At 44.5% G+C, this 27,281-nt stretch overlaps 1 protein-coding gene, 1 long non-coding RNA gene and 1 pseudogene across 4 annotated transcripts in view; 1 reads left to right on the top strand and 2 right to left on the bottom strand.

Annotated features, from left to right (window-relative positions):
- The window catches only part of LOC103227494 (uncharacterized), a 57,725-nt gene that overhangs the window by 26,956 nt on the left and 3,488 nt on the right, over window positions 1-27,281 (top strand). The gene's annotated exons all lie outside the window — the stretch shown is intronic.
- LOC103227493 (uncharacterized) lies at window positions 1,695-14,840 on the bottom strand. 3 transcript variants are annotated; one of them, XM_007983873.3, is made up of 4 exons: window positions 14,433-14,840; window positions 7,129-7,199; window positions 6,672-6,798; window positions 1,695-4,762 (listed from the first exon to the last, which is right to left on the bottom strand). In XM_007983873.3, exons 2-4 carry the CDS (start codon window positions 7,141-7,143, stop codon window positions 3,312-3,314), a joined length of 1,593 nt encoding a protein of 530 aa, XP_007982064.1. In that variant the 5' UTR covers window positions 7,144-7,199; window positions 14,433-14,840; the 3' UTR covers window positions 1,695-3,311. The 3 variants fall into 3 exon arrangements, with proteins under 3 accessions (XP_007982064.1, XP_007982063.1, XP_072866398.1); XM_007983872.3 differs by having other exon boundaries at window positions 1,695-4,765; window positions 14,433-14,835; XM_073010297.1 differs by lacking the exon at window positions 14,433-14,840 and having other exon boundaries at window positions 1,695-4,765; window positions 7,129-7,254.
- On the bottom strand, window positions 25,275-26,173 carry LOC119625902 (etoposide-induced protein 2.4-like; annotated as a pseudogene).

Below are 27,281 nucleotides of genomic sequence, written 5' to 3'. Positions count from 1 at the left end.
TGCTTCTCTTGCCTCAGCCTCCCAAGTAGCTGGGATTACAGATGTGCACCACCACACCCGGATAATTCTTGTATTTTTAGTAGAAACGGGGTTTTACCATGTTGGCCAGGCTGGTCTCAAACTCCTGGATTCAAGTGATCTGACTGCCTCAGCCTCCCAAAGTGCTAGGATTACAGGCTCATGAGTCACTGTGCCCAGTCAAGTTCAGTAATTTCTAAAGGCCCTGAAAAACTTTAGGCCCCCAGTAATCCTTTCTGACTTTGTCTGAGACATCTCCCCAATCACATTTAATTCTGATTTTCTTGATCCTCAATTCTCTTTCCTTTCTTCTGCATTGTCTGAAACATACACAACAGCTCACAAAATCACCCCTCCAGGTTACATGACTGACATTGCCCCTCCAGCCTCCTCCTCCACCTTTGTCATACTGCGGGTCCTGTCAGCCTGTTAAGAAGTCTGGGGGATGGAGGCCAGGTGTAGTGGTTCGCACCTGTAATCCCAGCACTTTGGGAGGCCGAGGCAAGCGGATCACAAGGTCAGGAGATCAAGATCATCCTGGTTCATGGTGAAACCCCATCTTCACTAAAAATACAAAAAAATTAGCCGGGCGTGGTGGTGGGCGCCTGTAGTCCCAGCTATTCAGGAGGCTGAGGCAGAAGAATGGCGTGAACCTGGGAGGCAGAGCTTTCAGTGAGCAGAGATCGTGCCACTGCACTCCAGCCTGGGCGACAGAGTGAGACTCCATCTCAAAAAAAAAAAAAAAAAAAAACTCAGGGATGGAAAGAGAACAGGGTGAACATTAGAGGCAAAGGTCCACCAGCACTGGGCCATTATTGCAAGGGTGGAAGGAAAGGTGGTTCAAGCTCATGGACTGACACAGGACTGCAGAAGGAAAGAAAATACTCTGAGAATATTTCTTGTTTCTTATGTCTTTGCATGTCTTTGCAGAAGGAAAGATGGTCTGGAAGATAATTAAGGCACAGTTCTCATCTTGAAATTAAGACAGCAGTTGTAGTGAGAAAGGACTAGCTGATATGGAAAACTGATTAGTTTGATACCACTATTTTACCAAAAACCTCATCACTCTGAATTCTAATCATCCAGGAATGCTACTAGTTGAAATTTTCAATCATCTATATTACAGCCATGAAAGTCAAGTCTTCTTGCAGTAAATTTTGACTATAAGTTGTTTTTTGTTTTTGAGATGTAGTCTCACTCTGTCACCAGGCTGGGGTGCAGTGGCACGATCTCAGCTCATTACAACCTCTGCCTCCCAGGTGCAAGCGAGTCTCCTGCCTCAGCCTACCAAGTAACTGGGATTACAGGTGCCCGCCACCACACTTTGTTAATTTTTGTATTTTTAGTAGAGACAGGGTTTCACCGTGTTGGCCAGGCTGGTCTTGAACTCCTGACATCAAGTGATCTGCCCACCTCGGCTTCCCAAAGTGCTGGGATTACAGGCGTGAGCCACTGTGCCCAGCCAACTATAACTTTTATTTAGGAAGCAGGATGCAGTCAAATAGTTCAGAAATGGAATAAGTGTGCAGGTCAAAGTATGTTATCAGTAGGATATCTGCCCAACCCAGTACCTAGATAAACAGACACTCATTCACACACAAATCCATTAGCTCTTTAAGGCTGAGGTACCAGTAGTAAGACTTTCAGGGCTACATGAGCCTTTGTATGTGATATACTATGATGCCACTTCCTTTTTTTTTTTTTTTTTCTTTTTCTGAGACGGAGTCTCACTCTGTCACCCAGGCTGAAGTGCAGTGGAGAGATCTTGGCTCACTGCAAGCTCTGCCTCCTGGGTTCATGCCATTCTCCTGCCTCAGCCTCCCAAGTAGTTGGGACTACAGGCACCCGCCACCGCACCTGGCTTTTTTTTTTTTTTTTTTTTTTTTTTTTTTTTGTATTTTTAGTAGAGATGGGGTTTCACCATGTTAGCCAGGATGGTCTCGATCTCCTGACCTCATGATCTGCCCGCCTCGGCCTCCCAAAGTGCTGAGATTACAGGTGTGAGCCACTGCACCCAGCCTACTTCCTTCTTTAGAAGCTTCTAGTGCAGTGGATGTGATGGGGAGAGGGGAGCCTGTGCCCATGTTAATGATGGCTCTATTTGAATTTTAAAACTTATTTAAGAACTAGCATACTCAAAACTATTATGTATATACTAAAATAAATAGATACCATACCTGATCTCAGAAGCTTAAAAGCTGGTATGAAAGTATACACATATGCAGCTGGGTGCAGTGGCTCACAGCTGTAATCCCAGCACATTGGGGGGCCGAGGTGGGCAGATCACCCGAGGTTGGGAGTTTCAGACCAGCCTGACCAACATAGAGAAACCCCATCTCTACTAAAAATCCAAAAAAAAAAAAAAAAAAAAAAATTAGTCATGCATGGTAGTGCATGCCTGTAATCCCAGCTACTCGGGAGGCTGAGGCAGAAGAACCGCTTGAACCCGAGAAGCAGAGGTTGTGGTGAGCCAAGACTGCACCATTGCACTCCAGCCTGGGCAACAAGAGCAAGACTGAGACTCTGTCTCAAAAAAAAACAAAAAACAAAAAAAGAAAGTATACACATACACAACTATATATGTGTATACTCTGTATATATGTGATACACATATCACATTGTAAGTTGAGAACAATTTACAAAAACATTTAACAGTTATACATTGTAGCACCAGCTAATTTAAAGCATTAAGGCCAAATCAATAGAAGTATAAACTAAACAAACAACTATTTGAAGAAGAAAGTCTTTCAGAGATGGCATAAATCTTGAACATTGTGAAGGAAGTGATTAGTAAACAGGAAGAAAAAGTTTTCTAGCTAGAAAACACAAAAATGATGAGAGGATGTAGCTTACAGTACAAATTTTAAAAATAGCTGTGGAAGGAGATAGCCAAGGAGCAGGGAAGAACAATCTTGTAGAATGACTTTAAAAGTGATTTTATGTAAATGGTCCAGTGGAGGAACTGCAATAGAATAAAGATAATACAACTGCTGTTCTTCAAATGCAGAATCTGATTATGGAATGCATACTAACAAGACAGATTTTTTAAATAGTTTTTTAAGAGAAAGAAGGAAACCTACAAGTTCATGACAGATGTAATCCCTAATTTCCTAATACTAAGTAAGGATCAGACTAACTTGCACCTACTCTTCCACCTTAGTGACCCAAGGAAAAGCAAGTAGGGTATGGTCCCCACTGTGATTAGTGGTCTCCAAGGAGACCATGATCAACATCGTTCTTATAAAGAAAGCTTAACTCAAAGGTCTTTGCTCTCTGTCTCAGAGAACCATGCCTTAAGAAGATGACTGAGACAGACCTGAGGGCTTCTCTCCAGTGTGAGTTCGCTGGTGGTGATTAAAAGTAGAACGCTGACTAAAGGCTTTCCCACACTCAATACATTCATAAGGTTTCTCTCCAGTGTGGACTCTTTGGTGCACAGTAAGCTGTGAGCTGTCACTAAAGGCTTTCCCACAACTATTGCATTTATAGGGTTTTTCCCCAGTATGGGTTCTCTGATGTACCATAAGACTAGAATTATAACTGAAGCCCTTCCCACACTCATGACATTCATAGGGTTTCTCACCAGTGTGAACTCTCTGGTGTATAATGAGGTATGAGTTTTGATTGAAGGATTTTCCACACTCATTGCATTTATAGGGCTTCTCACCTGTGTGAAGTCTCTGGTGCCGAATAAGACATTTACTCAGACCGAATGCCTTACCACATTCACTACATTTAAATGGTTTTTCTCCAGTATGAATTCGCTCATGCTCAACGAGTTGAGAGATCTGATTGAAGGCTTTCCCACATTCACTACATTTGTACGGCTTTTCGCCAGTGTGGAGGCTCTGATGTCGAATAAGACATTTACTCCGACTGAAGGCTTTGCCACATTCATTACATTTATAAGGCTTCTCCCCAGTGTGGGTTCTCTGATGGTCAATGAGATTTCTATTGGAACAGAAAGCTCTCCCACATTCATCACATTTATAAGGTTTCTTACCAGTGTGCAGAACCTGATGTCGAACAAGATTTTTACTGCGACTAAAGGCTGCCCCACACTCCTTACATTCATAAGGTTTCTCCCCAGTATGGGTTCTCTGGTGGTCGAAGAGTTTGGAGCTCTGATTAAAAGCTTTTGCACATTCATTACATTTATAGGGTTTCTCCCCATTATGGAGTCTCTGATGTTGAATGAGGTGGGAGCTGTGCCTATACGCCTTTCCACACTCACTGCATTCATAGGGTTTTTCCCCTGTGTGGGTTCTGAGATGAACAATGAGCTGGGAGGTTTGCCTGAAGGTCTTCCCACACTCATTACACTCATAGGGTTTCTCTCCAGTGTGGATTCTCTGATGGCCAATAAGGTGAGAACTCCAATAAAAAGCTTTGCCACATTCATCACATCGATAGGATTTCTGTCCCTTTAAAACTCCTTCATGTTCAGCAGGACTGGAAGACAGATGTGGATGTTCCCCAACTTCCTTATATTCCTCATATCTGTCTTTTGTGCATTTTTTCTTATCTTCATCTGTTATTTCCAAGAAATCACTTTCTAGTCTGCTCCCTTCTTCATTTGTGGTATGTCCTTCTAACTCTTTGAAGGTATCTTCATAAACATCTCCAATCTCTGCTCCCCCAGGAACCACCCCAAAGAGTCCCCCTGATGTGCTATTAGATGACTCTGATCCTTTAAAAATTTCCTGCTTCGGAATCAACTCCGAACTCTCCATCATGTTCCCACCTGCTGCCAAAAGAAAGAAGACGACAACTTTTACTCATTTCTTTTCCTGTTGAAGAAACAGAATCATAAAGAGCTAACGTACCTGAAAAAAAGTCACATTATGGTTAAGAAATGAGATGACACATTAAAAACAAGAGCAAAATGCTCAATTGTATCTTAGGGATAGAAAAACAAGGAAGAAGAAGATGGTCAGTGGAGGAGGGTGGAAAAAAGATATCGAGCCAGCACAGCCAAGTCAGAAAGGCCATTGGAAAGCAAGGGACTGGATTGCAAAGCATGCTGTGATCTTATATAAGTCACTCTCATGCCATGTCTCTTTAGCAAAATGGTAAACTTTGAGTTCCCTTCCAACCATGACATTATATGGTTCCATGGTTCTCAGAAAAGATGTTGGGAGAGGGAAGGCTGGCAAATACCTCAAGTCAAATATAAGAAAGAGACAAGGAAAAGATGGGAATGAGTTGAGAAATTTCTACTATGAGGGTATGATTAGGAAAGCGTACAAAAGGAGAGATGTTGTATGACAGGACAGTAATGAGATTCGGAGAAGCTATCGGTTAAGAAAAGCTGGATGGCAGTATTGAAGGAGACAGCAGATTTCTAAAAGTGGGGATGCCACTGGCCCTCAGAGCATTGGCCTGGTAGAAGCCAGTTGTATACTCCCAGAAAAGATAACAGGGACATCAATCATTTGAAATATAAATTAAAATTTCTTTGATTCTCTAGAATATAAAGGAACTGAACAGGTAAATATTTGCCTTTTGGAATTCTGAATACAAAATCTGGGAGAAGGCAGAGCAATCATGGCCAAGGAAAAACACCAAAATGTGGGTTCCTTTCAATCACATCTGAATTGGGGCCACAGCCATCATGCCAGTTAGCCTATGAAAAGTTTAAGATGTCTGGGTGAGTGATTCCTAAGCCCACCCTTTCCAGAGTTGGCTACTGCCCTATACGAATCAATTACAGCACCTGCCCTGCCAAGAAGCCCTCCCAGGAAACTGCACTGCCCCAGTCTTTGCAGAGAGGAACACTTAGGCAACCATGCTTTGTGGCAAGTGACTCTGAACATCCCATGATGGACCGCAAGTGAATGGACTAGAACCAGGTACTAGATCCAAGGGCAGCTTATCTGTAGGTTGGTCTTCAGCCTCTGCCATGGCCTGGGCCAAAGCTCTGCCCAACTGAGATGATGGGTAATGGCTATAGCAAAAGGAATCTGTCTCTGAGGAAATTTGGAACTGAAAGTAGGGCAAAATTATGAGTGGCAGTGGAATCTGAAGTGACACATGGAGAGAAGTCAAGCTATTAGGAGACACAGCAAGCAACAAATATAAGGGAACAGGAAATACAATTAGGAAAGAGCTATGATAAGGACAAAAGATTCACAGTGAAGAAAACGGGCAGCAGGAGGACAAGCAGAAAAAAACCAGATACACTGAGAGCAGCTATATTACATTCACACTGGAACACAGGCATCAACATGCATTTGCTTTTGCTGCTCAGGCTCCCAGGCTGCCCTGAGTCAAGGCCTTGCTTCCCACAGTCTGGTCTGGCTGATCAGTTTTTTCCGGGTTCTCATTCCTTCAAGCCTATGACTCACAGCTTCTTACAATAACTTGAGTGGCTCTCTATTCCTTACAACTAAAAAAACCCTACCTAAATCACCTTATGTCAATCAATAATGAGGTAATGAGGATGCTGATCATTGTTCAGGCTGAGGGAAGGGGGCAGAGGGTCCCTATTCAAGAGGACCCAGGCAGCTTCACACACACTGGCTCTTATATTATTCACTCTAGTTTATCTGTGTTTGGAAATTTTCTTAGTAAAAAGTTTAAAGAGACAAGGAATATAGAAAAGAGAATGTGCAGCATGCAGACTCTAAGTGACTGGGAAACAGAATCATTACCCAAGGAGGCCATGCTGCAGTCATTTTCCAGCATCATGTTCCACTGCAGGGCTCTCTGACTGAGTGCGGGACATTTCCATTTCTTCTGAGTATAGCCCACAGAAAGGTCCTTATACGCCACAGTATCCTGGAATGACAAGCTCCAATTGCTCAGTAACATTCACAGCCTGAAAGGCAGAGTCATCAGGGGTACAGAGGGCACAGGGCAAGGTCCCATATCAAGCTAAGGTCCCGTATTGCTCTTCGTGGGCAAAAGTGTGGGAGAGAGGAGCTGAGATGACACCTCAAAAATGACAAGTCCAAGGCAAGATAGAGTCCATTACCTCCAGGGGAAGCAATGAGGCAGGAGAGCCACAGGAACAGTCTTAGATGGGGCAGAGTCCTGGGGGTGAGACCTCTAGCCATTCCTGGACCAGACTAATGGGGATGTGGTAAAAACACAAAGAACCAAGCTCACCTGGGGCCTGACCATCCGAGGTCCTGAGTTCCCCACTTGAGGAAGGGTAGGAACTGGAGAAGCACATTGAGCTGAGGGAGGAAAGAAAGCTATGAGTGGGACAAGCCCTGCTTCTGGCTCCCATAAGATCTATATTCCCAATAAGTGGATTCAAGAGAACCCAGGCACCTCCACACACACTGACTCTTAACCTCTTCCATAAGGCATTATCCCAAGAGTGCTGTGAATTTTCCCTGGAGGGCACAGTACAAGGTCCCGTATCAAGCTGAGAACTGGGTGTTCCTCCAAGCCCTCACTCTCATCAACCTTTTTCAAGGAAGCTATTCTGGCCACACTCTCTCTCCCATGGCTTCCCTAGCACCAGCCAGCCCTGATTTTCCCCTCACAGTTGTGGTTCCTCATGCCCTGGTTCCTCTTCCTGCTCCTGCCCTCTCATTATAGACCCCTTAAAACTCAGGCCCCAGTGCTTCCTTGTTCTTTCCATCAGCAATCTGACCAACTCCCATTGCTTTAATACTGCTCTCACAGTTCTTCTTTCCCTCCTAGACCCCTACCACATGCCTCCTGTTGCCTATGGGACATTTCACTTGGGGGTCCTGCAACACCTTAAGTTCAGTGTCTAACATGCATGTTCTTACTGCCTTCCTCTCTGGATTTCCCAAGTTATGTCAATGAATTCACGCACTGGCCAAAACATTTTAATTCCTCTCTTTTCTTCAAACACAAGTCCCATTGATATTCCCAAAACTCATCTATAGGTTCTACACAATCCCTATCAGATTCCCAGGGTGCATCTTTTTAGAAGTCGAAAGCTGATTCTAAAATTATGTGAGGAGACCCATACAATCACAATTCTTCTTGAAAAAGAGGAATAAGTTGAAGGACTCAAACTTCTCAATTTCAAAACTTCCTACAGAACAACAGTCTTCACTGTATTGCTTCCTGGCATAAGAATAGACATACAGTTCAATGGATTAGAATTAAGAGTCCAGAAATAAACTCATACATCTCTAGTCATTATTTTACAACAATGGTGCCAGATCATTCAAAGTGGAAAGAATGATCTTTTCAACAAATGGTGCAACAAGTGGATAAGCACCTGCAAAATAATGAAGATGGTGCTCTACCTCACTCCATCCATAAAAATAACTTCTAAAAGATCAAAGACCTACATATAAGAACTAAACCTTGCCGGGTGCAGTGGCTCACGCCTGTAATCCTAGCACTTTAGGAGGCCGAGGCAGGTGAATCACCTGTGGTCAGGAGTTCGAGACCAGCCTGGCCAACATGGCAAAACCCCATCTCTATTAAAAATAGAAAAAATTAGCTGAGCATGGTGGTGGGCCTTTGTAATCCCAGTTACTCAGGAGGCTGAAGCAGGAGAATTGCTTGAACATGGGAGGTAGAGGTTGCAGTGAGCCAAGATCGTGCCATTGAACTCCAGCCTGGGCAACAGAGTGATCTATGTCAAAAAAAAAAACAAAAAAAAAAAACAAAAAAACTAAACTAAAACTCTAAAACTCTTATAAGAAACCTAGGTATAAGTCTTTGTGACATTCAATGGATTCTTGCCACATGCACACCAAAATCATATGAAAACAAGGAAAAAAATAAATAAATTGGACTTTACCAAAAGGAAAACCTCTTGTACACAAAAGACTATAAGAAGAAAGTGAAAGTGAAAAGCCATCCACAGACTGGAAGAAAACACTGGCTAATCATGTATCTGGTAAAGACTTGTATCTAGAATATATAAAGAATATATTTACGTTCTTTAATATATAAATATATTAATATATATTTATATTCTTTATATAGACAGAATATATGTTTATATTCTTTATATATTACAGCTCAACAATAAAAAGAAAAAAACAACAAATTTTAAAATAGGGCCAGGGCACAGTGGATCATGCCTATAATCCCAGCACTTTGGGAGGCCGAGGCAGGTAGATCACCTGAGGTCAGGAGTTTGAGACCAGCCTGGCCAACACGGCGAAACCTCATCTCTACTAAAAATACAAAAATTAGCCGGGCATGGTGGCAGGCACCTGTAATCCCAGCTACTCGGGAGGCTGAGGCAGTAGAATCACTTGAACCTAGGAGGCGGAGGTTGCGGTGAGCTGAGATTGCATCACTAAACTCCAGCCTGGGTGACAGAATGAGACTCCATCTCAAAAATAAAAATGGCCAAAAGGTCTGAATTGACATTTCTCCAAAGAAAATATTAAAATGTCTAATAAGTACACAGGATAGTCATCAGGGAATGCAGATTAACAGAACAATAAGATAGTACTTCATACCCAGTAAGGTGGCTAGAACAAAAATCCAATAATAAGCAATCATGGGAGGCCAAGGTGAGGGGATTGCTTGAGTCCAGGAATTCAAGACCAGCCTAGGCAACATGGCAAAATCCTATCTCTATAAAAAATACAAAAAATTAGCTGGGCCTGGTGGCACGCACCTTGTGGTCCCAGCTACCCAGGAGGCTGAGGTAAGAAGATCGCCTGGGCCTGTAAGGTTGAGGCTACAGTAAGCCAAGATCACCCCACTGCACTCCAGCCTAGGGGACAGAGCAAGACTCTGTCTCAGAAAAATAAATAAAAAATCAGTGAGAATGTGGAGATACTGAAACTTTATCCACTGCTGGTGGAAATGTAAATTGATGCATACACTTACAAAAACAGTCTGACAGTTCCTCACGAAGTTAAACATACATTTACTAATTGATCTAGCAATTCTACTCCTATATATATACCCAAGATAAAATAAATGTCCATACAAAAACTCATACACAAATGTTCATAGCAGCATTATACATAATAGTAAGAAGGAAGAAACGATCCAAGTATTCATCCAGCTTTTCACATTTATTGGCATAAAGCTATTTACAGTATTGGTATTCTCTTAAAATTAAGTAACTATATCTTCTTTTTGTGCACACTCTTAACAATCCAGGAATAGAGACATCCTTAAACTGATATGCAGAATAGATAAAAGAAATCTCCAACAGACGTGACACTAAATGGTAAAGACACAAAATGCTTTGCAATTACAAATAGAAACAAACAATGTAATCCTAGACAATGCAATTAGACAAGAAAAAAAAATATGCAGAAAACAGACAAGAAAGATGCAAAGCAAATATACTCATGAATGATATGAGACATCACCTAAAAAATTACACAGAATGAACCAAAAAACCGGTTAGAACATGACAGGACATTCAGGAGGTTGAATATATAATCAACATATACTCAATAACTTTCCAACACAGTAGCAACCAATCAGAAATGAATTAATACAATAGCAACAAAAATATAAAGTACTCAGAAATACAGCCAATAAAAAATGTACAAGACCTTAGTGGAGAAATAGAAAACTCTGCCAAAAGACATAACACATATAAATACATTTTGTGTGGGAAAACACTCCTTCAAGATGTCCATTTTTTCTAAATTAACATGCAAAGTCAACAAAATCCCAGCCAATCACAATGTAATTTTTCTTAGAGCTTGATAAGCATATTCTAAAATTCAAACGAATGAGTAAAATAATAGTCAAGAAAACTTTTTAGATGTGGAAAGTTTTGTTCTACCAGACAATAAGGTTTAATATGAAGCTGCAGTACTTAACACAGCATGTATTACTGAAGAAATATGCAAACCGTAGATAAAAGGAAAAGTACAGAATCCTGTCACAGGCTTATATACATATGTAAGGTTTGGTTTTTTGTTTCTATGGAGACGGAGTCTTGCTCTGTCGCGGAGGCTGGAGTGCAGTGGCGAGATCTCTGCTCACTGCAACCTCCACCTCCTGGATTCAAGTGATTCTCCAGCCTCAGCCTTCCGAGTAGCTGGGATTACAGGCATGCACCACCATGCCCAGCTAATTTTATAAGTTTGATGTATGACAGAGATAGTGTCACCACAGTGTTACCTAAAAAAAAAAAAAAAAAAAAAAATGGGGTTCATTCACCTGGCAAGTAACAAACAACTGTGAGTATGCAAGTTTGGATCAATAGGAGTTTTATTACTTGGCTAAGTAAGGAGGACACTGGGAATATTTTCCAAAGCAGTGTCTCTCCGAGGGAAATAGGAGAGTTTTACGGAGCAATGGAGAGGGGAGAGGCTACATTATCGCATGTATAGGAGGGGTCCCAGTGGTACAGACGCAGTCATTATGCCAGCACCTAAGTCACGAGGTTATGGTAATGAAGCTATACCTACTCCCAGGTGGAGACTTTAGCATGTAATGAGAAGAGTTCACTCAGGTTCATCTATAAGTTGCTGGGGTCTGTCAGGAGCTGGTTTTAACTAACTAGGTGATTGCAATCCACACAGAGTTTAGGAAGAAACAGGCTGCAGGCCAGGAGGCTGTAAAACTGTCTGATTGCTCAAGTTGATTAAATTCCTACAATCCCTGTCTACTTACAGCAGCAAGACCTTCTTTTGAAGAGCCCCAGCAGCTGTAAAATTCACCTGTGCCAGCAGCTGTGCTTGCTTACAGAGACAAAGACCACATGTCAGTAACCACAAACGAGAACTTAGCTCAGCAGTGCTACCCAGGCCTGAATCCTTGCTTCATTACCTTATTAAAATCTCCACCTAGAAGGGAGAAATACACTTTCCTAGGCACATATAGCGCTGAGTACAAAAGAAACAATGAGACTGACCAGGCGTGGTGGCTCACACCTGTAATCCCAGCACTTTGGGAGGCCGAGGTGGGTGGATCACCTGAGGTCGGGAGTTCAAGACCCGCCTGACCAACATGGAGAAACCCCATCTCTACGAAAAATACTAAATTAGCCGGGCATGGTGGTGCATGCCTGTAATCCCAGCTATTAGGGAGGCTGAGGCAGGGGAACTACTCGAACCTGGGAGGCGGAGGTTGCGGTGAGCCAAGATCACACCACTGAACTCCAGCCTGGGCAACAAGAGTGAAACTCCATCTCAAAAACAAACAAACACACACAAGAAAAAAGAAAGAATGAGACTGAGCACACTCCAGTTCTTCCCATAGGGCCCCACCTCTTTCCAGGAATCCCTGCCCCACTACATGCCCTAAGAGACCTTAAATATCCCTCTTCACCACACCCAGAGGAGGGTACTTTGAGCGTAAGCTTTTCCTTCCCCAGTCCTTCATCAACAAACAAAGTTTCTGCTCTGCTTAACGGAACTTGGTCTCATTTTATTGGCATGAACACCACCAGGCAGGTAAAGGACCCACTGAAGTCAAACAACCCCCCTTAAGAGTTGGTAACAGTAGCCTTACAAGTCAGTGGGAAAAATTAAACTAGTCAATGAATTGTATTGACACAATTGGCTAGGCAAATAAAAATAGTAAATAAAATCACACAAAAAATAAATTAAAGAAACTTAAAAAACAAAACGAACAGGCTGGGTGCAGTGGCTCACACCTGTAATCCCAGCACTTTCGGAGGCCAAGGCGGGTGGATCACAAGGTCAGGAGTTCAAGACCAACCTGGCCAAGATGGTGAAATCCCATCTCTACTAAACATACAAACAAACAACAACAAAAAAAAAAAAACAAAAAGCCAGGTGTGGTGTCAGGTGCCTGTAATCTCAGATACTCGGGAGGCTGAGGCAGAGAATTGCTTGAACCAGGTAGGCGGAGGTTGCAGTGAGCTGATATCGCACCACTGCACTCCAGCCTGGGTGACACAGAGTGAGACTTGGTCTCAAAAAAAAAAAAAAAAAAAAAAAGCTTAAAAACAAACCAAAAAAAACCATAAGACTCTAAGAACCCTGGTGTAAGCAAGAATTTAAGACAACAAAATGAAAAGAGTGAATATATTTGAATACAACAATATGAAAAAATCTCTGTCCAAAAGAAAAGCAAAAGAAAAAAAGAACACCACACACAAACCACTAATAGAAGTGGAAATGTAATAGCTAACAGGTAGGATAGTTTGAAAGTCCACAGTAAAACTAAAAAGACATATTCCTTATGCTACAGGCATTTAACTTGTAAGAATCTGCCCTGAAAAACACTTGCACGGGTATTCAGACATTTAGACAGGTATTCACTAGAATATTCTCTGTAATAACATAATACTGGATTCAACCTACTTGTCCATCAATATGGCTAAATAAAAGTAGCATTTTTATATGATGAAATACCATACAGCACCTAAAAGGAACATATTAGATCCCTGTGCATCACCATGGCCGTTCCACTATTCACCAGGTGGTCAGGCTGTGCTGCCAAGATTAAAAGGCCATCAAGGAAGGGACAGCACATGATCTGAGGTCGCTGAGGACAGACATCAACCACATGAGGCCCCAAGAGAAACAGTGTAAACTTACAGCAAAAGGAGAAACAGGGCACAAGATCCAGCCTCCTGCAATGCAAAGATCCCCCAGAGCTAGCACATCCACTCCACAGCAATAGAGCTGGTGTGATGCACACAACCCACTTAGTAAGGAAGAAAGATCTCAATCCACCCTCCCCACTCCCATGGGGTGTGAAATACAGAAAGCTGAGAGAATGAATGAAGGCCACTGACTTAAGAGATTAAACACAACAAAGGAGTAGACACGAAGCCTGAAACAGTGAAAGACACAAGGCATTAAATGCAGCAGCACAGGCTGTGAGGGCTCTAACTCTGCAAGGAAATGTTCCAGGCGCAAGGTCACTCTCACATTCTTAACTTGGCAATGGGCTATTAAAAAAAAAAAAAAAAAAAAAAAAAGACATTAAAAACTGTCAATTCTTCTTGTCTCCCAGTTTAGATATTCCTTCTTTCATTAATTTAACAAACATAGTAGGAGCACCTACTATGTCCCACACACTAAGGTAACAACAATAAAGCAGACAAAAAGCACTGCCCTCGCAAGGGGCTTATGGGAAGATAAACCGATAAACAAATATATGCTATGCTAGACGGCGACAGGTGCTAGGAAGTGAAATAAGACAAGAAAAAGGGAGAAGTCTATGCCAGATGTTTTCAGTATCAGGAGACCTGGAGACTAAGATTTCCGGACGGTGGCTACTTTCACTTTTCTTCCACTTTCCCATGTTATCTAATTGTCTCTAATAAGTACGCTTTATTCGCATAATTGGGTGAAAAGATAAAGCCGGGAGAAACCGGGACTCTTTCCAGATTCTCTGCCCCAGACGCCCAGGGGGCGAAGAGGTACCCCCTCGGCGTGGCGGGGCAGGATCCACGGTCAGACCCCCGCCCCGGATGCAGCCTCCAGGCCGGGCCTCACCCGCCACTCTCGCCTGCACAGGTGCCCCCGCTCCCCATCCCGCGCCCCGCGCCCCGCCGGGCTGCTCACCTACTCCCGCCGCCAACAGACAATCATCCTACTGCAGCCACCTCAGCCGACTGCCCCGCGCCTACCTTCCGACTGCCCCAGTTGCGCACGCGTGTCACCTCCCCAGGTCCTCCGCGGCCTCTCTAGGAAACTGGGAGGCACAACGTCTCTGCTTCTCCCTGGCCCCAGGGCGGCGGGCGCCAGGGCTTGTACAATATCTCTTGTCTCCCTCCGCTGGACACTTCCCTTCCATGCTCTGATGCTTAGGCGCGTTCCGGGCCTATATCGGCTTTGGAGTGTTATTCTACATCCCTCCCATCGGGTCTACACGGCTGCCCTAGAGGCCTCTCTCCTTTCAGGGAAGAAAAGGATCCAAAGCTAGCGGTGAAAATAGGGCCAGCGGCCGGGCGCGGTGGCTCACGCCTGTAATCCCAGCACTTTGGGAGGCCGAGGCGGGCGGATCACAAGGTCAGGAGATCGAGACCACGGTGAAACCCCGTCTCTACTAAAAATACAAAAAACTAGCCGGGCGCGGTAGTGGGCGCCTGTAGTCCCAGCTACTCAGGAGGCTGAGGCAGGAGAATGGCGTGAACCCGGGAGGCGAAGCTTGCAGTGAGCCGAGGTCGCGCCACTGCACTCCAGCCTGGGGGACACAGCGAGACTCCGTCTCCAAAAAAAAAAAAAAAAAAAAAAAATAGGGCCAGCGGCCTGGCACGGTGGCTCACGCCTGTAATCCCAACACTTTGGAAGGCCGAGGCGGGCGGATTACTTGAGGTCAGGAGTTCGAGACCAGCCTGGCCAACATGGTGAAACCGCGTGTCTACCAAAAATAATTTTAAAAATTAGCTGGGTGTGGTGGCGCGGCGCCTGGAATCCCAGCTATTTGGGAGGCTGAAGCAGGAGAATGGCCTGAACCTGGGAGACGGAGGTTGCAGTGAGCCGAGATCATGCCACTGCACTCCAGCCTGGGAGACAAAGCGAGACTCCGTCTCAAAGAACAAACAAAATAGGGCCAGCAAGTCCCCAAACATAAAACCCTTGAATGGGGAAATTCCCAAACAAGGCAATAAGCCCAGCACTGGCATTAGAGCTCATTATCTCCTTTTAAGTAAATGCTACAAGCCCTAGGCACAGTTTTGCAACTGTTCAAGGGTCATCAGGCTGCACATGACTGACTGCCTTTCCCAACACCAAGGTACTCAATTGCCCACTTTGGATGGAGCTGGAGCTTCGTGGGAAAAACAGATAATAAGAAATTACACAAATACATCAATGTAAAGTGGTTACGAACACTATGTTGAAATGTAACAGTTATTTAATTGAAAGCGACTGATGATAATGCTTGTATTTTTTTCTGGTACTTTTCTGTATACTTCCGGTAGCTCATAATACACTGGCTGTCACCATTGATTAGAGTTGCCAAAGGAAATAGAGTCCGTAACTGGAATAGCCACTGAATCCAAATCTTTTGGTCTTTTCATTACGGTGCTTCATAAAAGCTCTCCCGTCCCAAGTCCCCGTAGAGGGAGAGTTGGAGATAGCATGGCTCCTAGCTGGGATCCCAGAAGCTAGACGTAGGGGGTTGTGGGCAGGATAGTGAGGGGGCAAGATTCCAAGGAAAACTAAAATCCCTGCCCGGGAACGGTTACCACCTGGGAAAGCAGGAATGACCCGATGCATCAAGGCCCAGAGTGTACTCAAAGAACAACAGGTTAGGATGAGGGTCAAAACTCACACCAGAAAGAGCATTAGCTGGGCGTGGTGGTGTGCGCCTGTAGTCCCAGCTACTACGGAGGCAGAGGCGGAAGGATTGCTTGGGCCGGGGAGGTCGAGGCTGCAGTGAGCTATGATTGGGTCAGTGTACTCCAGGTTGGTCAACAGAGCGAGACCCAAGGAAGGAAGGAAGGAAGCGGGGAAGAGAGGAAGGGACGGAGGGAGGCAAGGAGGGAAGTGAGAGAGAAAAGGAATGAAAGAGAGAAGGAAGAGAGAGAGAACGAGAAAGAGCAGGCTGCTTCTTGGGTTACATCCTGGAGAGGCTGTGTAACATTATGAGTTGGAGAAGCAAGTACAAAGTAGTAAAAACTTCTGTAAAAAAGACAGCATGTGGCAGAACAGTGGGTTTTTAAAGGTGGGAACAAGAAAGCCAAACAATAGAAAAAAAATAGATTGATTAACATCAGGTTACTTTTCTTTTAAGGATTAAAGCAGAGGGGGCCTTATGCTGACTCAGGTTAACTGGGCTCTTTCTGAATGGTTGCTATGAATTTCCTGTTTGCAGGAAAAGCTAGTCTGTTAGGGGATTCACATACTTCCGTAAAATTTTGATTTGATTATGTGGCATTTAGCATTAGGAATTTATTTATTTTTTACTTATTTAATTTTTTTTGAGACGGAGTCTCCCTCTGTCACCCAGGCTGGAGGGCAGTGGTGTGATCTCAGCTCACTGCAACCTCTGCCTCCCCTCCTGGGTTCAAGTGATTCTCCTGCCTCAGCCACCCGGTAATTGGGGCCACAGACACAGGCCACCATGCCCAGCTAATTTTTGCATTTTTAGTAGAGATAGGATTTCGCCATGTCTGCCAGGCTGGTCTTGAACACCTGACCTCAGGTGATCCACCCCCCTTGGTCTCCCACAAGTTCTAGGATTACAGGTGTGAGCCACAGCGCCCGGCCTTGTTTATTATTTATTTATTTATTTATTTATTTATTGAGATGGAGTCTCGCTCTGTCACCCAGGCTGGAGTGCAGTGGTGCGATCTTGGCTCACTGCAACCTCTGCCTCCTGGGTTCAAGCGATTCTCCTGCCTCAGCCTCCTGAGTAGCTGGGATTACAGGCGCGTGCCATCACACCCGGCTAATTTTTGTATTTTTAGTATAGATGGGGTTTCACCATCTTGGCCAGGCTTGTCTTGAACTCAGGTGATCCACCTGCCTTGGCCTCCCAAAGTGCTGGGATTACAAGCATGAGCCACTGCGCCTGGCTTATTTATGTATTTTTGAGACAAAGTATGGCTCTATCACCCAGGCAGGAGTGCAGTTAATGGTAGGATCTCCGCTCACTGCAACCTCCGCCTCCTGGGCTCAGGCCATCATCCCACCTCAGCCTCCCAAGTAGCTGGGACTACAGGTGTGCACCACCACACCCGGATAATTTCTTTCTTTTTTTTTTTTTTTTTTTTGTAGAGGTGGGGTTTTGCCATGTTCCCCAGGCTGGTCTTGAACTCTTGACGTCAGGTGATCCACCTGCCTAGGCCTCCCAAAGTGCTGGGTTTACAGGAGTGAGCCACCACGCCCAGCCACTGGTTGTTAATCTTTTAAATATCATCCCTGAGAAGAAGAGACCTAGGTAACAGTTTCAGTTCTGTCTGTGGACTGGAAGGAGGTGTTGAAGAGGCCAATTTCTTTCCCTCCCTGCAACCCCTCCTCACAGGTAGAATGAGACAAGATGGAAAAACAGCTCCTTTAGCCCCTCCCGAATCACCAAATTAACCCTTTAGTTGCTGGACCATATGAATGATTCAGGATTGGCCTTGCTGTCAGAAAGATGAGGTGGATCCACAAGGTGGGGACAGCTGGTGTCAGAGGGCCATGGGATTAAGGACCTCTTTTATTCTCAACAAGCCTAGGTCATTGTTCTCTGAGTAGGTTGGAGATGAGTGGGTTGCTTGCCAGAAGGAGAGCTGGATGTGTCCTGTGCTTATGATCTCCCACATGGCCTGACTCTGGTTACCTTAATGTCAAGACCCCGGAAAATAGTTTATCTTGTATGGCCTGGCTGCTAGGATGTTAGTGGAGGTAGGCGGTGCAGAGAAGCTGGGAGATACAGAAACCACAGTTGTTCTGTTGGGGGTGTTAGAGTGTAACAAGTTGGATGCAGACTTATAAAAGGCAAGATGAAAGGACTAGGGGAGTCGTTAGTAGGAAGATGTGTACCACTGAGTATCCAGTTGACACTTTATGTATAATCATCAATCAGTGGACAGTGGCAGAGGACAGTTAAATACAGAGTCAGAATGCCTCAACTGTTCCTTCCAAATCAGGAGACAGACTGGAGACAGTAGGCAGAAATCAAGTGGCTGGGTAGTCACAGGGCCCAGGCATCTCCCTGCTGAACACCATGACTGGTGTAAACGAGGGACTCCTGTGAAGTGTGCGCATACTATCTACTGCCATCATGTGAAGGATGTAGGTCAGTGTTCAGGTCTGGGGTAACCCATCTGAGGTTTGTCTGGCATCTGGAGGAAATGTTACAATTCATCAGGTCTTCCAGCCTTGGTCATGACCAACATGCAGGTTTGGTGACTGGCAAACATGGGTGTAGCTCCTGACATGAGGAGTAGTGAGTGCTAAAAACTGACATCAAGATCCTCCTAAGAAGGAAGGTTATAAATTCAGGTGAAATGGTGGTCTGGATGGAGCAGCAGGGCTAATGTGACGTTTATAACCCATGGAGGAATGACATGGTGTTTTTCAAATGCAGTTGACCCTTGAACAACATGGATTTGAATGGCCTGGGTCAACTTATACATGAATTTTCTTCTGCCTCCGCTGCTTCTGAGACAGCAAGACTAGCCCCTACTCTTTCTGTTCCTCCTCAGCCTACTCAATGTGAAGACAGTGAGGATGAAGGCCTATATGATGATCCACTTCCACTTAATAAATAATAAATATATTTTCTCTTCCTTATGACTTTTTTTTTTTTTAATAGGATCTTGCTCTGTCACCCAGGCTAGAGTGCAGTGGCACAATCATAGCTCACTTCAGCCTCACCTTCCCTGGCTCAAGCAATCCTCCCATTTCAGCCTTTGGAGTAGCTGGAGCCACAGGTGTACACCACCACACATGCTAATTTTTAAAATTTTTGTAGAAATGGGATCTCTTCATATTGCCCAGGCTGCTCTCCAACTCCTGGGCTCAAGTCATCCTCCCAACTTGGCCTCCCAAAGTGCTGGGATTACAGGTATGAGAAGATTTTTTTGTTTTTAATTGAGATAGGATCTCACTCTGTTGCTGTGGCATGATCACAGCTCACTGCAGCCTCAAACTCCTGGGTTCAAGGGTTCCTCTTGCCTCAAACTCCCAAGTAGCTAGGACCACAGGTGCATGCCACCATGCCCAGCTAATTTTTTTTTTTTTTTTTTTGAGACAGAGTTTCGCTCTTGTTGCCCAGGCTGGAGTGCAAAGGCACGATCTCAGCTCACTGCAACCTCCGCCTCCCGGGTTCAAGCAATTCTCCTGCCTCAGCCTCCCCAGTAGCTGGGATTACAGGCATGCGCCACCACGTCCAGCTAATTTTGTATTTTTCAGTAGAGACGGGGTTTCTCCATGTTGGTCAGGTTGGTGGCGAACTCCCGACTTCAGGTGATTTGCCCGCCTCAGCCTCCCAAAGTGTTGGGATTACAGGCGTGAGCCATCGCACCTGGCATGCCCAGCTAATTAAAAACAATTTTTTTCTTTTTCTTTTTTTTTTTTTTTTTTTGAGAAGGAGTCTTGCTCTGTTGCCCAGGCTGGAGTGCAGTGGCACGATCTCAGCTCACTGCAAGCTCCACCTCCCGGGTTCATGCCATTCTCTTGCCTCAGCCTCTTGAGTAGCTGGGACTACAGGTGCCTGCCACCACGCCCAGCTAATTTTTTGTATTTTTAGTAGAGATGGGGTTTCACCATGTCAGCCAGATGGTCTTGATATCCTGACCTCGTGATCTGCCCACCTCGGCCTCCCAAAGTGCTGGGATTACAGGCATGAGCCACGGCACCCAGCCAAAAAAAATTTTGTAGAGATGGAGTCTCACTATGTTGCCAAGGCTGGTCTTGAATTCCAGTCCTCAAACAATCCTGCCTGGGCCTCCCAAAGTGCTGGGATTACAGGAATGAGCCACTACAACTGCCCAGTTTTCTCATTAACATTTTCTTTTCATAATTTACTGTATTGTAAGAATACTGTCTATAATACATGTTACATACAAAATATGTGTTAATCAACAATTTATGTTATCTCTAAGGCTTCTGGTCAACAGTAGACGATTACTAGTTAAATCTGGGGGGAGGCAAAAGTTATATGCAGGTTTTCTACTTCATGGTGGGTCAGTATTCCTAACCCCTATGTTGTTCAAGGGTCAACTGTATGTCCACAAGTTTTTGCTACTTCTCTCTTCAAGAGATGGAGCTGGACTTAGTGACTTGCTTCTAACAAATAGAATAAGGCAGAAGTGATAATGGGTCACTTCCAAGACTAGGTTATAAAAATGTCTATGGCTTCCTTTGTCCTCTGTTTCTGAGATCACTCACATTAAAGGGTGCTAGCTGCCATGCCTTGAGAACACTTAAGCAGCATCATGGAAGGCCCATGTGGCAAGAGACTGAGGACTCCTGCCAAGAGCTAGCGAGGAACTTAGGCCCCACTTCAACAGTCACATTAGTGAACCATCTTGGAAGTGGTTCCTCCAGTGCCAGGCAAGCCTTTAGATGATGACAGCCCTGGTCAACATCACAGGTAAAATCTCAGGACAGACTTTGAGCAAGAACAAATCAGCTAAGCTACTCCTGAATGCCTGACCCACAGGAACGGTGATACAGGAAATGTTTGTTGTTTAAGCCATAAGTTTGGGGATAATTTGTTATGTAGCAACACATAGATAATGAATATACAAAGTTTTAAAAAATCTCTCAAATTTCCCACATCATCCTTAGTCTGCAGTTCCTCACTCCCTCTCTGAAATGGTACTTGGAAATTTTGAAATAATCCTGTGCATTAATTAGGGCTCTCTTCATCATACATAAGAGCCACAGATCAAACTAGTTGGAGCAAAAGGGGAAGTATCTTACATAAACACTTGAACAGCAGGGGTGCAGCTGGATCTTAGAAATCCCTGAAACCAGAGACTAGAAAGTCAGTTAGAACACATCTAATAGCTTTGCCTTTAGTTCTAATTCAAAACAATCTCAGGAAAAGGCTTTGGTTGGTCAGTTGAAGTTGCGTGCCCATTTCTAAACCAATCAACAGTTGTGGGCAGGACTTCTGTTTCAAGTAATTTTGCATATTAGATAACCTGAAAACTCTCCTGCACAGAGATGCAGAGATTTAAAATATGAAAGTTTCAGTAGAATCCATAGGTTCACACACACAAAATGAAAATATGAAAGAGTCTTAGAGACATGGAGGAAGAAATTACAAGATTTTGCCTGCAGCTATTAGGAGTTCCAGAAAAGAAAAAAATTAACCACATGTATTCAAAGATAGAATAGCTGTTAATTTTCCAAAATTATTGAAAAACCAAAATCCTTAGATTTAGAAAGCCCAATAAATCCTAAACAGGATAAATAAATATAAATCTGCACCTAGACACACTCTAGTGAAATTGCAAGGTACAAATTTTTTTCTCATGCATCCTGTCCAGGCCTGGTAAGTCTCTTTTGGTTACACTTTCTTCTGTCAACATTCCTCTTAGATTGACAGGGACCAGAAACGGGCATCTATCCCCAGTTATAGTTTGATTATTAGGCTACTTGCTTCGTTGTTCCGTTCCTCCCCCAACAGACATAGCAGTCCATACCCTTGAAGTGGGTGTCACAGCGAAGTATCATTTCAACACTGGCCGCCATTAACAAATACACACATCACTGATATTCCCAGCATAAGCGTGCTGCTGGTTCTGCTGAAGGTACTGCTTGTAACATAAACATAATATAAAAACACAAATGCTTTTGTTTTGTTTTGAGACAGAGTCTTGCTCTATCGCCAGGCTGGAGTGCAGTGGTGTGATCTTGGCTCACTGCAACCTCCACCTCACAGGTTCAAGCAATTCTCCTGCCCCAGCCTCCCGAGTAGCTGAGACTACAGGTGCATGCCACCACACCCAGCTAATTTTTGTATTTTTAGTAGAGACAGGGTTTCACCATGTTGGCCAGGATGGTCTTGATCTCTTGACTTTGTGTTGTGCCCACCTCAGCCTCCTAAAGTGCTGGGATTACAGGCATGAGTCACTGCGCCAGGCAAGCAAATTCTTTTTTTTTTTTTTTTTTTTTTTTGAGAAAGAGTTTCGCTCTTATTGCCTAGGCTGGAGTACAATGGCGGTATATTGACTCACTGCAGCTGCCTTCCGGGTTCAAGTGATTCTCCTACCTCAGCCTCCCGAGTAGCTGGGATTACAGGTGCCCACAACCATGCCAGCTAACTTTTGTATATTTAGTAGAGACAGAGTTTCACCATGTTGATCAGACTGGTGGCGAACTCCTGACCTCATGATCCGCCTGCCTCAGCCTCCCAAAGTGCTGGGATTATAGGCGTGAGCCACCACGCCTGGCCTTGTTTTTCTTTTAAAGAACAAGGAGACCAGGCATGTGGCTCACACCTCTAATCCCAGCACTCTGGGTGGCTGACAACACAAGAGGATTGCTTGAGCCCAGGAGTTTGAGGCCAGCCTGAGCAACAGAGAAAGACCCTCCCTACAAAAAAAAAAAAAAAAAAAAAATCAAAAAATTAGCTGGATGTGCTGTAGCTCCAGCTACTCAGGAGGATCACCTGAGCCTAGGAGTTGCAGACTGCAATAAGTTTTGATTCCACTACTACTCTCCAGCCTGTGTGACAGAGCGAGACCCTGTCTCTAAAAATAAACAAGCAAATAAATGTCAGGTCTCTGAGCTGGAGCTAAGCCATTGTAATCCCTGTGACCTGCACGTATACATCTAGACAGCCTTCGAGAGCCAAGAAGTCTGGAGCAGCCGAGAAACCACAAAAGAAGTGAAACAGCCAATTTCTGCCTTAACTGATCAACCAACCTTATGACATTCCGCCATTATGATTTGTTCCTGCCCTATCCTAACTGATCAATCAACCCTATGACATTCTTCTGCAGGACCATGGATCTCATGATCTCCCCACCATGCCCCTTGTGACCCCTCCCCTGCTGACAACAGATGACCACCTTCAACTGTAACTTTCCACTGCCTACCAAAGTCCTGCAAAGCTGCCCCTCTCCTATCTCCCTTTGCTGACTCTCTTTTTGGACTCAGTTCACTTACACCCAAGTGAATAAACAGTCTTGTTGCCCACACTAAGCCTGTTCAGATGGTCTTCTAGATGGACACACGTGACAGTAAATAAATCACAATGAGTCTTAGGTGATGCAGACCTTCTTGATGATATCCAGAAGTTTGATCAGGCCAAGAGATGCAAACAGCTTTGATTGTTGGGCATTCCACCTCCTGCATACCTACTTTACTCAGAAGAGCCACCAGTTATGTTCAAAGGGAAGTCTTTGAACATAAGACTTGGTAATGAAGTAAGGGAGGGTCTCTCACCCACCCGCTTTGGCCAAACTAAATAAATCCTTCTCTGCTCCTAAGTGCTGATGTGTCAGTGTTTGGCTTACTGCACATCAGGTACATGAATCTAAACATCGGGTTTCAATAACACATGTAGGTTATTACAGGAATCCACAAAAGGGACCGTCAAGTTGCATCCTGTGTGTGTTTCTTTGGCCTTTATGACATGCTTTGGAAACACATTAGTCTTATCTGGAGAGCGTGTTAAAACCTTAATCACTGGACCCCATTTTTACATTTATGATTGAGTAGGTCTACGGAGGGACCTGAGAATTTGCATTTATCACTGGTTCCCAGGTGACACAGCCGTTTGGGGCACCATGCTTAGAGAACCACTCCAGGGACCTCTAAATTGGTAGTTCAACCTTAGCTGCATTTAGAAACACTGGGAAAATATGTGTATGTGTAACCAACTCACATTTAATTGTGACATTTTGAAATTGTACAAGTATTTTGACATCTGCCCGCCATATTTAGTCTCTTAAAATGACGGGAAAACACCAACCAATCACAGGTTTAATTAGTTTAAAAAGTTTACGCGTTCAGTTCCTCTTTGTAGCACCTAATATTCCTCTGAAATATGAAACAGACCCAGCAGTGGCCAATAGTAAATTTCTACCCCACACCCCGCAACAGAGTTGAAAAGTTCAGGCTCTCTGAGCATTGTGTTGCAGTGGCACTTGTCCAGAATTGGTACCTCCGCCGAGTTGGGGGAGTTTAAATGTAGCAGTGAAAATAGCTTTTTCTCCTTCAAAGGGAAGAAAGAAAATCACTCCTTAAAACCCAGACGGTCTGAAGATCTGGCTGTGAGGTCTTTCTTCCTGTCCCATCTCTTCAGACCTTTTTTTTTTTTTTTTGGCAGTGGAGCCAGAGGGACTAAAACCTAACTTGAGTTACAAGAAACAAGACAGTGATGGCTATAAAGGGAGTGACCAGGAGCAACTGGGACACTTTACCTCCCACATCCAATGTTTGTGCTTCACAGAAAAACAACAAAGATAACAAATCCACAAAATGCAACAGCTGGAATTACAAATTTCATTCACCCAAGGGTGGTAGAAGGCAGGAAGGAAAGGTGGGAAGGTAAATGGCACAGGGAGAAAAACAAAATATTCAAATCCGTCCAGTCATAGGGACTGGCAAATGCTAAAAAAATAACTGTAGAAAAAAGAGAAAAAAAAACACACTAAAAAAACGGTGGTCCTTTCAACTCTCAGTGGTGTTAAAAATCCACACACTGGTGTCAGGAAGATTCTGCCTTATGTGCACCAGAGATAAAAGATTCCAGTGCCTCAGAGAGGGGTTATGCAGAGGGCCCTTGGCAGAATGAATCGTGCCTTCCTTGGCAGGGGGAGGTGAACTGGGAAAAAAGCTGCCACAGCCTCCTTCCAATCCCACCCATCCCCTCAATGGCAGGTGACTCAGGCCTGCAGTAGCCTTCAGTTTAGGTGGAGATATATGTGGTGAAGGGAACTTCTCTGCAGAGGTTGAGCTGCTCAAGACAGACTGCAGGTGAGACTGTCTTGTGGAAGAGTCTGTTGCTTAAGAAGACCACCAAGGAGGAGAGATGCAACTCGAAGAGGTATGTTTTGCTGGGGATCTTTGCCTTATTGCACTGATAATGAACAAAGGAAAGAGGATAGAGAAAAGACAGTCATGGATAATATATGATGACTGCATTGCTGTGAGAAAAGCCAAGGGCAAACCAAACCCAAAGTAGTAAAGCGAGTTCCTCTCTAAGTTAGACAACCGCTGGTACGTTTCAATTCCTTTATTGAACCAACCATATTTGAAGCAGTAGAGTGAGTCAAGAAGAGAAAAACGCTGGAGAGTAACCAGCTGACCAACAAGATGGGTGGGAAAGAGACTCACAGACATTCCCTGAACGGGGGAAAGAGCCTGCAGCAAAAGAGTGGAGAGCATGGCAGCAGTTATTTTGTGGACACTAGGGAATGGGTGAGGCTTCCTCCCTGATGCTTCAAATGCCAGGTCAGCTGTATCTTGGAATCAAATGGCATTCACAACTTTGCTAGGCATCAACAAGGGGAGCACCCAAAAAGCCCTGGAAATTTATATGAGGAAAAATTCCAGCCATGAGCAAGCATCTCCACACAGTGATGGATCATAAGTAATTCACTCTGTTACTCACTGAAGCCCAGGAATAAACACTCGATAAAGCAACAGTAGACTGAACCAGAGCACTCCATCATCCCAAATGCAACACTGGAAAATTCTACCACACTTGCTGGCTCATTCTCTTGCTCCCACTCTATATTCTGGGGTATTCTCTGTGCCAGGACACTGCTTGCCCTTCTTCCACGCTGCTCTTCTCTTTTGCTGGATTGGAGCATCTAGCTGGAGATGGTACAAATACCCCAGATGGAGTCTTTGACTCCCCTGGGAAGAAGGTCCTGGAGAAAGGTTTCGACACTGTCAGCCATGTCTTCACTACCCAAACTATCAACTGTGCAGAGGAGATAGAAGTGCCCCCAAATCTCTCTTCATGAAGGACCCCGCAGCTCTACCACCACAGCTCCAGCCTGGCCCCTCACCCACCACCACAGGCCCAGCTGACTCCTCTGTCAAGCAGCCCGCTCCACCGGGGCGCTCCCAGGGCTGGGGTGCTCTGCCCACACTGGCCATGCCTGGGCTGCAGACATGGAGAGATTTTTTTAAATGCAATTCTCTACCCCATTTCAAACCGATTAAATCGGAATCTTGTAGGTGGTGCTTAGGCACTGGGTTTTTGCAAAGCTCCCCAAGTGGTCCTTCCATGCATTAAAGTTGAGAAGCACTGCTCTAAATTTGTTTTGACCGCGTGGAAAGGTTTCCAACTGATTTCTTATGAAAAAAGTAGTAGAAGCCTCTTCTTTAGTTTGTACCAACAAGGTTACAAGGTTGGCCTCTGCCTGACTGGAGGGTGGGGCCATACAAAAAACTGCTCCACCCCCAGTTATCTTTGGCCCCGAGGCTGGCCAATGGTTCCACTGGTTTCAGCTTCCTTCTCCTCTGCCTTGGGATTTTAGAGCCCACAGCTTCCAGCATGACCTGCTAGTTGCTGTCAAGGAGATGACGTTAACCCCGTTATGTGCCGTTTGCTTCTCAGTCTCTCCTCCTTGAGACTATCAGGGATCCTAGAGATGGAGTAGAAATTGTAAATAAAAGTTTCCATCCAGACCAGTGCCTCTCAGACTTGAAGGTACATACAAATCACCTGGCAAGCCTGTTAAAAAGAAGATTCTGATACTGTGGGACTAGGGTAGGGCCTGAGAGCCTGCATTACATCTTATTATTAGTGTTATTATCTTTTTAAAATTTTATTTTTCATCCTCAGTGTGTCACAACAAGCCTGTATTTCTAACAAGCTCCCAGGTGGTGGAGAGCTGTTAGTCTGAGGGCCACGCTTGGAGAAACGAGGACCAAATCTCTTCTTTCTCCCATCGACATTAAAGATTGTTAAGAACCAGACAGGGCACAGTGGCTCACACCTATAATCCCAGCACTTTGGAAGGCCAAGGTGGGTGGATCACTTGAGCTCAGGAGTTCAAG

Source organism: Chlorocebus sabaeus, chromosome 22, assembly GCF_047675955.1.
Source record: "Chlorocebus sabaeus isolate Y175 chromosome 22, mChlSab1.0.hap1, whole genome shotgun sequence".
NCBI lineage: Eukaryota > Metazoa > Chordata > Mammalia > Primates > Cercopithecidae > Chlorocebus > Chlorocebus sabaeus.
Note: the sequence above shows the minus strand (reverse complement) of the source record. Positions and strands in the feature narration are given on the sequence as shown.